Consider the following 10,163-nt stretch of genomic DNA (forward strand, 5'->3'; position numbering starts at 1 on the left):
GTTTTTTTCCGGGTGATCATAGAGGGCTTAAAAGCCCCTCAAAGAAACAAAAGTATAGATAAGGCAAAAATTAAAATAAATCATTTCAAGTTATGGAATTAATGGAGAAAGAACAAGAATTAATTTGAACACTAACTAAGAATTGACCTATAAAATTATGGCATAGAGGATGCATGGATGCTATTGTTTTGCTTTGATTTCTTTGCTCGGGTGCAAAGGTCACTTATTTGTTGAAATGTATAGAAATTTAATTTATACTATGGTAAATAAATATTTTATTATAAAACTTTATTTTACAATTTCCTCATGAGTTTAATATTAAAAATTTAAAAATTTCATTTTTGGAAATTGATCCGAAATTAATTAATTTTAAGATTGATTATAATTTCTTATTATATCATTTAAACTTTCAATTTGATTATAATAATTTATATTAAATCATAATTTATATTGGAATCATTCTTTAATGTACCTAAAATAGTATATAATGTGAGACTTTACGAGCTCTTAGTATGAGGGTAATGAAAACTAAACTCGTAGATGTTTATCAAAACTCAATCTAGATTTAATGGAGAAACCTGTTGTCATGGGTCGGGTTCAAATTTTACTTGAGTTTGATTTTTGGGTAAAAGAATCTTGAAACGATCTATCTTGGTTGGTGTATGGTCTCTTGAAACGATCTATCTTGGTTGATTTTTGGTTAGTTCATGATATGAAAGAACGACTCAATGCACGGACATTCTTTTATAATTACAAAGCACAATAAAGCATGTTCGAGGTTAAGTGAAAACGGAATAAATTAACCACTATCCTTCAACTTATTTATGTTTAGTTAATACCTAATTACTCCCCATAATAATTTGACAAGTGAAGTGAAGTAATAAAAATCATTTTCAACGTATATATTGGTTGTTCCTGTTTTTTTCCTGGGTGATCATAGCGGGCTTAAAAGCCCCTCAAAGAAACAAAAGTATAGATTACATGATCCTACAATAAATAGTGGACATACTATCTAGCATAAAAGGAGCAAAAAAGGTAGGAAATTTATCAAATATTTTGTCTCCATATCTTAACTCAAACCATGTTTTTCTAAGCATCATGACTGAATTAGCTTCTCTCACCACATGCCAAATGGGAGAAAATATTCAAGTGTATGTGAATCAAGTTCAAAAGTTGAATCTAAATGCAACAAGTTGAGTATGAAAATTATACCATAAAGAAAATTATTTCAAGTTTTAGCTTTGTATATAATATAGATAATCTTACAATTTCATTAAATGGAGGTTTATTACCCTCGTAAGAATGAAATTTGTGCCATGTGAGACACGTGTCGAGGAAAGCGAGACTCCTAGGTTTATTCATAACGTTGGTTTCACTTGTTCACTTGCACTTTCTTTCTTTCTCCAACGCCGCCAACTATTTTTCCTCTCATCACCATTTTCATTTTTATTCTATTCCCTTCACTGGGTACTCTCTCTCTTTCATTACACATAATCTCTCTCAACTCAAAATTTTCACACACTTAAATATATCTTCATATTCATGCTGCTACAGCTACTTGCTACTTTTTTTAACTTGTATATGTGTTGCTATTTTATATATTCACATATATGGTGCTATAATGTTACTGTACTTATAGTAATACATACGTATATATATAATTGTTAATGTTTATATACTGCATTTTACCTTGTTTTTTTTTCTTTCTCTTTCTGATTCTGTGTACATTAACTTAATTATCTCGTTTAATGCCTCTAGTGGTGTTTTTGATTATTGGTTTACATTATGCTGATTTTTTGATGAATTATTTTTACTAGGAAGTTTGAATTATATTACAAATTTGATCATTTTACTTGCTTTTATTGCAAGCAGCTTCCTGTGGCTCTTTTAAGGAAGAACTTAAAAAATTGTCTGTACCAGTGAGTTTATATTGTCATTGCAATATAATGAACAATTTGGTTTCTTTCATATTATATGTTTGTTTTTATAATACATTCTGAATTTGGTTTCTTTCACCGTTATCATTAAAAGGGCGACCCAGGCTCCAACTTAGCAGAGTCTGGGAGACTAGATGTGCGCAACCTTACCTCTGTAGGTGATTTGAATACATGACTTCATAGTCACTAAGCAGTCAAACTCGCCCTGTTATAATTGTCAAATGAAAATTGTTTCATACTCGCTTCTTGACTAGTGCGACATACTCAGGAGACTATGGCTCCCTTGCAGCGGCTTTTAGTCCTGTTAACTTCCCGATTTAAGCTTAATCCTTCGAGTATTTGAAGTTTATACAGCCTTTTTTGCATAGAAGCTGCAGATTTGTTGTTTTAGCTAATTGATATTAAACCAATATCAATACTATATTTATGAGTTAGTTTTGAAGTGATTGAGTTTACTTATGTTCTTGAACATTCTGAATTTGAGCAGGCAAACTTTAAGAGCTAATTTTGTGGAAGACAATCTGATGGCGTTGCTCGTTCTTTCTTAGACAATTCTGAATTTGATCAAAATTCACTTTAAGATGTGCATCAATTAAAGAGAAAGCAGTATAGAAGGATTTGAGTTACATGGCTCACTGTGAAAAGTCCACCGTTAAGGTGGAGCCCTTTCTTGAAGAACAAATTAACACTGCAAAAGTCTTCGAAGACATGGAGGTTGATATAGTGAGCTGGACAAATAAGGGTGATTTGGCAGCGAATAAAAATGAGGACCCCGATGCTACTGATTATTCAAGTTCTTTTGCTAACACTACATCTGACACTGAAAACTGTTCTAGATTGAGTGATACTGAAGTGGAGTCTGAATTCATAGGTGATAATGGCTCGTCATGCACCCTCGGCGCTTTTGGTTATGCGTTTCAGATGAGGTGATTTTCCCCCTTCCGAAATCAATAAACATTGAATCCTATTGCTTGGCCATAGATTTAGCAATCAACATCAGAACAAAGAACCCCTATCTTATGAATTTGTTGACAGCTAATTAAAGTTACTCATAAATCCACATTAAGGACTCAAATTTTCAAATTACATAGTTAATAGAAAGTTTAAAATTGAAACCTTCACATGTTTACAGACTGTGTTAATAATGATTTTTAGAAGAGGTTAAGAGGGTGGAATTTTATAGATGACAATCTTCTGCTGTATGGTTTGATGGTGTGTCACTGTGTCAGTGTCATACTTTGATGTTTCAGTGGAATAGGTTCTTTATCAAGCTTGCATCTGTTCAGGTCCTTAGGTAATGCATCACCTATAGTTTTTTTGCTCTGCATTTATATTAGAAAATTTGCCATATTAGAATCCTTTTTAGAGTCCATTAATCCATTTCCTTATGCTAATCATCAAGAGGCAATGGTATACCGCCACACCTATTTTGTTGGTAATTTATGTTGAGTCACGGTCTTTTGAACATTTTGTGTTTATTACAATATAATTTAAGTAATCATTAAGGAGCTATTTGAGTTATTTATGCATATTAATTTTCTGTGCAACTGTAGGAAAAAGAAGTTGACAGATCATTGGAGGAATTTTATACGGCCTCTAATGTGGCGTTGCAGATGGACAGAACTACGAATCAAGGAAATTGAGTCACAAGCATTAAAATATAGTAAAGAACTTGCGGAATATGATAAAGGGAAACATACCGAACCTGATCATTTTACATTAGAAGACTTTGGTTCAAAGTCATTGCCATTTTCAAGTAACCAGTGCAGAAGAATGGCCAAAAAAAGAAGGAAACGAAAGAAAGTTGAGGACACAACTGATATGACATCATATACATCACATCACAATCTTTTCTCCTATCTTGGTACAAAAATATTTGCACTCGTTTATCTTAGTACCTGATTTGCATGTCGTTCCTCATTGTGTACCAAAAATTGTCTCAAGTACTTGGGAGAAGTGTGTGACTTTTGCCTTTACTTATTGTAGAGCATAAGAAGTCTGATCCGGATGGCTGTTTGGCTGATGATTCCGGTAATCCAGGTTAGAATTTTTTGCGTGTAATCATACCTTACCACTGTTGCTGCTTAACATGTTAAGTCACTGATGACATTAATGTCTCTTGTATTATTTTCCCTTACGAGAAAAGAACAATAAAAATAAATAAAAAGTTCGATTTTTTTTTACTAATCTTCATTATGTTAGTGGTTTGTGTATGTTGACTTATCTTCTTTTTTTGAGACGAGGCTTGCAGAAAGTGAGCATATTTTATTTATTCATCGTTGCAGTTACGGTCTGCCATTTGTTTGTCCTTATATCGGACTCATGACTAATTTTGTTACTAATCTTTTGGTATAGTGATTACAGAAGTGCATGCTGATCCAACAAACAGATTTGGCCTTAATGATAATCAAACATTCTTCGAGTTTGGCGACGCTGATGCTTCCCTGGAGCAGCTCCTTTGGGAAATTGACAGTGCACATGCTAGGGTCCACAAGCTGAAGAATCAAGTGGATGAGGTCATGTCCAAAAATGCCTCGAAGTTTTCTTCATCGGAGAATTTGAGTCTTCTTCCTCATGGTGATGTACAGAGTAGCTCTGCTCATAGTCCTACAATCTCTGCCGAGAATGGAAACGCGGTATCCGTTAGGGATATTTATAACTCAAACCAGCATGTAGCTGATTTTGATTTAGGAGATTTCATTATGCCTGACAGCGCTGTTTCGAGTTATGGAGCAGTTACGGTTGTTCCTGATATAATAGAGAGCACTGTGGGATTATTGTCTGCTGCTGATATCACCCTCCATCCTCCCCTGACTGGGGACTTATGTGAAAATGTAAGTTTTATAAAACTATGGATTACACGATTTTAGTTATAAAAATTATTGTCAATTCCTTATGAAATGATGAACATAAAATGACTTATGCTATAAAATGTGATCTGTTTGGATCTTTATATTGATATGTAAAATGTAAGAAAGGTTTATTATTATAAATAATAGAGTACAATAATGACAAATTTCATTTCCATCTTATTATGCCCACTGCCCGTATTTTTCATATGAACAATTTTCTATAATTTATTTCTCGTGATTTTGGCATATAGTTATGAATGCCATTCTTCTGAAATAATGTCATACACTGTTAGAATCTGTATAAAATATCAAGCCTAATAGAAGGTGTTGCTTGAGATAATGTTAATAACTAAACTTGTAAGTTTATTCTCACTATTTGTGATTGTGCTTATCAGAAGATCTTCATTTGTGACATTGATTATTGTAGATGGTGGACAATATATTGATACATGAAGCAGCTGAGACAGAGGAGCACACTTTTTTAAGTGCAACTCATAATCCCATTGAGAAGGTTCAGGACATTGTGAAAACTGAAGCAGAAGAAAACCTGCACCCTGCATCTAATTCCGTGACAGATTTTAATGTAGCGACAAACTCTGCCGCTGTGTCTCAAGAGCAATCAACTCTCAAGCCCTGTTTATATAAAGATGTGAATGTTCCGAAGAATAAAAGAAAGCGCGGGGAGCGCAAAGCTGGTTCGGGTGCTTGGAGCAAGAAATGCTCAGGGGAACCTGATAGCCAGTGAGCTAATAAAAGACTTCTCAATCTGTAGTGACTTGAGAACTTGCACTTTAATTTTTAGTACAATGTAACTTATTTTTTCTCCTTAATAAGTTAACAGAAGTCAAGACTTTAAAAGGGGAGCCTTGGCACAAATGATTAGAAGTTGCTCCCATGTAACAAGAAGGTCAAAATGTTCAATTCACGGAATCCGACTCTTGCAAATGTGAGATAAGACTTTCCTAGAATATACTCACATAGTGGATCCAACCCTTCCTTGAACCCTGACCCTAACAGGAACTTTATACCACCAAGTTATCCTTTATAGGTTGGCACAAGTTGTTTCAACTTTTAAGGACACTAACCAAGTACTATAAACTATAGAGTTGTATTATGCAGCTTTGAGTGTCTCCAAATTTATGAGGATCTAGTTTATTTTTTCTTCTTTTTTCTAATTGGTGTTAAATGTCCCTCTCCTTCATGAGTTTACATAATCTTCATGTGGGTGTGGGGCTAAAAGGTTTGGTGAGTAACAACGCCCAAGATTGGATGAGAACATGAGATAATGACCTGAAAAAAAGAGAAGAAATTGCACGTGAATGTAGCATGCATGCATCATGGATTCATCATTTTTTTGTACTACCAATGATATCTTCTCACCATATGAGTAAAGAACTAATCTCTTTCGGGATGTATGAATATCCCTCCTAACAAGTGGAATGAAGATCACTTGTCTCACTTTTAGTGTCCCATTTATGTACCAAACCAATTAAAAAGTGACACCTAACTGAAAAGAAAAATAATAAAAACATAAAATATATTTTTATATCATATGGATGAATGTGATTGTTCTGGTACATGGAGACGAGAACTTTTTGGGACAGGTGATCCTAGTTCCTAACAAGTGGCGCTATCAAGAATCGAACCTTTGATTTATTGGTTTTTCTGAGGATCTAACAAAGTCTTACATCATTTGACCAACACTTTGTTGGTATTCATGATATCATTGGAGTGCTGGCCAACTACTTTATGATTTTAGTTTTTGCATGACTCATGAACCTTAAAGTTGTTGGCTTCTATAATACACTCTCATTGGCCTGACTTTGCCCAAATTATTAAATTTTGATCCTTCTATAACACTACAATAATGAATTCTTAATTTTGGCTTAAAGCAATGTCAATGGAAGCCAGATATACATTTGGATTGAAAGAAAGATGATACTGATACTAGAAGGTAAGATTGTTGAGACAAGCAATTTAATGTAGCTATAACTTTTCCTGAATGCAACGGAATTTGCTAACATGTGCAATCTAGTTGTTTTTGCATGGAAAATAAATCTATTATCACCCAAAAGAATCACAATGCATAGCTAATTGGCTAGATGCTTAAATTCAAGCTGATAATCAACAAATCCAGATTCAATCGAAACCAAATAAATTTGAGCATTTTTTTACTTAATTTTTTAAAACTAATTTTGAGTAGGATTAGTTTTTTAGTGTAATCCAAATCCTCCCAACTAATTGTAAAATTACTCTGATTCTATATTTAATAGAATTCAAACCCGAGCGTTATTTTGGACACTAAAAATAAAATATTTTCACATTTTTGTTGACAGGAGTAGATTCAATTGATAGAATTACCAATCCGGGTTTAAATCTTGATACATGCAAAAGTTAAAACAAAGTTCCTAGTAATATTTATCTAAGATACAAGTCTATAGTTTATAGTCCTTGAGAGAATTATGGAGAAAATTCCTAGCAATATTTCTAGCATTTTGGTATATTTGTACTTTAAGATCTAGTAATATCTCTAGGAATTTTCACCATAATTTTTTCTACAAGTACTATAATCTAGTATGTAGATTTGTACTTTAAGATCGATAAGCTTGGAGTCTATATAAATCTTGTTGACAAAATTATATTCTCCTAGCAGTATTTCTCTAAGGCTTAGTTGGTCAAAATGGGAAGCACAATCTCAACATTCTAGCATTTTGATTGGTTTAATATTGTAAGATTAAGACCTTCAACTTTGATAATGTAATGAATTAGACCAAGCCCAAATTATAACTCAAGCTAAGATAAGAAATTATATTCTCTGGCCGACCTACATTATAGAGTTTTTCAAACAATGAAGCTAAATTTGGAATTTTCAGATGGCATAGGTAAGTTATGATTAACTTTGTTACACCAGGCCTAAGCCTAACCATACAAATTGTTCTTATGGTTATGATTTTTTTTATACATAAATTCAACTTAATTATTTTCCATTTGCCATAGATGCTTCTATAGTGAAGGGTGTGAATCAAGCAATTACACCATTTCAAGAACTCATCATGCATGACATGTGCTTTATTTCACATTACAGGAAGCCTTGGTATAAGAGAGCAATAGATATAGCTACCCTTTGGAAAAGCATGTCCAAATCAACACAAATTGCTACCTCTCAAGTCCTTACACCAAGTTCCAACAAGAACAAGAAGCTAAGAAAATCTACCTCTCTAAAGATTGCTAGTACCTTTACAAGGGTATGTCTTTGTGCACCTATTTATTCATATAATGAGGTTTCCAAAGCTAAGGTGCCACCTAGAAGAAGTAATACTTATCCAAGATCAAAACCACCATTACAAACTACAACACATGAAAGGATTCCTATTCATAGTGCTAGGCTTAGCAAAGAGGGAGGGAGAGTGGTCCAGGGTGAATCCTTGACTGGTGATGTTCTTATGTGGAGGTTTGGCATCGAGGAAGAGGCAGTGATGCCGACTAGAAGAATAAATCAAATGGAAGCTATTACAAAGAGTAGTACGAGGAGGAGAAAGAAACTCAAGCCTAGTCCACTTAGTAGGATGGTTATGGCAAATGAAATTGGACAATTTAATTGAGTGAAGTGTCCAAACCCATTGGAAATTTAGATTGCTATGAGTGCTACACTTGTTACTTTTTGTGCCTTTTAATTTCCATCTAATGAACTTTCTAAATTTCACCCCCTCTGACCATATTTCTAGTTTTGGGTTATCTGCTAATTAAGGTGTAAAATATTAAATTTTAGGCAAATGCTAAATGGTATTCTAAGAGTATAAGTAACTGCTATGTGTAGATCATTTTTTTAATTTGCTTATAAGAAACTCTAAAAACAAATTTCATAAATAAGTTGTATCTTGTAGAGGAAGGACATAGTGGTTATCTAATGAGAAAAGTGTGAAGAGAATTTTATCTCCTTATAAGTTGTATCTTGTTTTTTATTTAACTTGAATTAATCAGATTTAATGTAATTTTCATTAATGAGGGGCCCTGAACCCAAAAATAATGCAGAACGGAGTTAGTACTCCTAAATCTTAAGATGAATTTTCTATAGCAACATTTAAATCAATAGGAGTCACTTTTTAGTAGTTACTAGACAACAGAAAGGACCACATGTTATTGTCACATAAGTAAGCAACAAATGATAAACTATATTGCATTTCTTTGTTCATGAATGAACAACATTAGGTTGAGATTTATACGAAAGGATGTAATTTTTTATTTTGGTTTGGGTCCACTTACTCTGAAAGTAACTCAGAAAATTTTATTTAACATTTTAACCATATACTCTATTAAATTTTAATGGTTTAAATTAATGAGTAAATTTAAACTATTAGATTTTCTTAGAATAGATGACTAAGATGTGAAGTTTTTTCCAATTACTCTCGGAATAATGGATCCCCACACTCCTAACTAACTATTAAAATTTAATACTTTAAATTAATGAATAGATCTAAATCATTAAATCTTAATTTAAAATTTAAATTAAGATGTGAAGTTTTTCCCAATTACTCTCGGAATAATGGATCCCCACACTCCTAACTAACTATATAATCGAAGAGTAATTTGCAAAATGGAATATGGGACACGGAAGCACTTAAGAACTGAAATTTGTGCTCCAATTCAACATTAATGAGAGACATCATAGCATGATCATATGGTTGAAGGATAATATTGGTTACCTACCAAAACATGCTTTTCACCCAGAGTCACAAACAGTAGATTAAGACAACCACAAACAGATTAAGTGAATCATAATTATATATACTTGTGAATGATATTATTGTAATTACTTGGGGTCTTTTGGTTTAAGAAAATGTTTCTTTGTCTTCATTTTATACCATTATTTTTTATTATAATAGTGATTGTATATTTATCATGTATTCATTTTCTTTTTCGTTAATTATGAATCTATACATTATTTTCATGGTAACACATCTGATGTCATACTTATTGTATAATTCCATTTACCATCCTATCATATTTTTTAGCCAATCATATCTTCTCGCATATGGAGTGACACAAAGGAGTGTGACATTGGTTGAAAAAACTTATTTAAGTTAAAATTGTAATTATTAAATATTTTTCTAACCAATCATATCTTCTGGCACATAGAGTGACACAAAGAAGTGTGACAATAAATGTGGACCTTGATTTCATCCTGTTGCATATCTTTCCATTATTGTTCACTTTTTTTGGGTACAAATATTTATAAAAATTGGAATAAAAACATGAAGTCAATACTAGACAAAAAACGAAATAAAATACTCCATAATTTCTATAATTACCGACAATAATAGTAGAAAAAGTAACTTTAAAATGTTCATTTGCGAGTTAAAGTTTAGAGAAAAAT

The 10,163-nt window shown here is 32.6% G+C and overlaps 2 protein-coding genes across 3 annotated transcripts; both read left to right on the top strand.

Moving 5' to 3' along the window:
• Positions 1,366–5,583, top strand: LOC109333418. 2 transcript variants are annotated; one of them, XM_019568899.1, is made up of 6 exons: positions 1,366–1,467; positions 2,425–2,863; positions 3,491–3,801; positions 3,924–3,977; positions 4,302–4,771; positions 5,217–5,583. In XM_019568899.1, the coding sequence occupies exons 2-6, from the start codon at positions 2,565–2,567 to the stop codon at positions 5,532–5,534; spliced, it is 1,452 nt and encodes a 483-aa protein (XP_019424444.1). In that variant the 5' UTR covers positions 1,366–1,467; positions 2,425–2,564; the 3' UTR covers positions 5,535–5,583. The 2 variants fall into 2 exon arrangements, with proteins under 2 accessions (XP_019424444.1, XP_019424443.1); XM_019568898.1 differs by having other exon boundaries at positions 1,367–1,467; positions 4,293–4,771.
• On the top strand, positions 7,757–8,398 carry LOC109332731. The gene has a single exon (XM_019567741.1). It carries the CDS (start codon positions 7,843–7,845, stop codon positions 8,389–8,391), a length of 549 nt encoding a protein of 182 aa, XP_019423286.1. The 5' UTR covers positions 7,757–7,842; the 3' UTR covers positions 8,392–8,398.

This window comes from Lupinus angustifolius, chromosome LG18 (genome assembly GCF_001865875.1).
Source record: "Lupinus angustifolius cultivar Tanjil chromosome LG18, LupAngTanjil_v1.0, whole genome shotgun sequence".
Classification (NCBI taxonomy): domain Eukaryota; kingdom Viridiplantae; phylum Streptophyta; class Magnoliopsida; order Fabales; family Fabaceae; genus Lupinus; species Lupinus angustifolius.

What these genes read in the sequence shown, in the direction of transcription:
- LOC109332731 (XM_019567741.1), top strand. Translation starts at nt 7,843, where the DNA reads ATGCATGACATGTGCTTTATTTCACATTACAGGAAGCCTTGGTATAAG.
- LOC109333418 (XM_019568898.1), top strand. Translation starts at nt 2,565, where the DNA reads ATGGCTCACTGTGAAAAGTCCACCGTTAAGGTGGAGCCCTTTCTTGAA. An exon ending in GGTTATGCGTTTCAGATGAG is followed by an intron (nt 2,864 to 3,490) that starts GTGATTTTCCCC and finishes GTGCAACTGTAG; the next exon opens with GAAAAAGAAGTTGACAGATC. An exon ending in TGATGATTCCGGTAATCCAG is followed by an intron (nt 3,978 to 4,292) that starts GTTAGAATTTTT and finishes CTTTTGGTATAG; the next exon opens with TGATTACAGAAGTGCATGCT.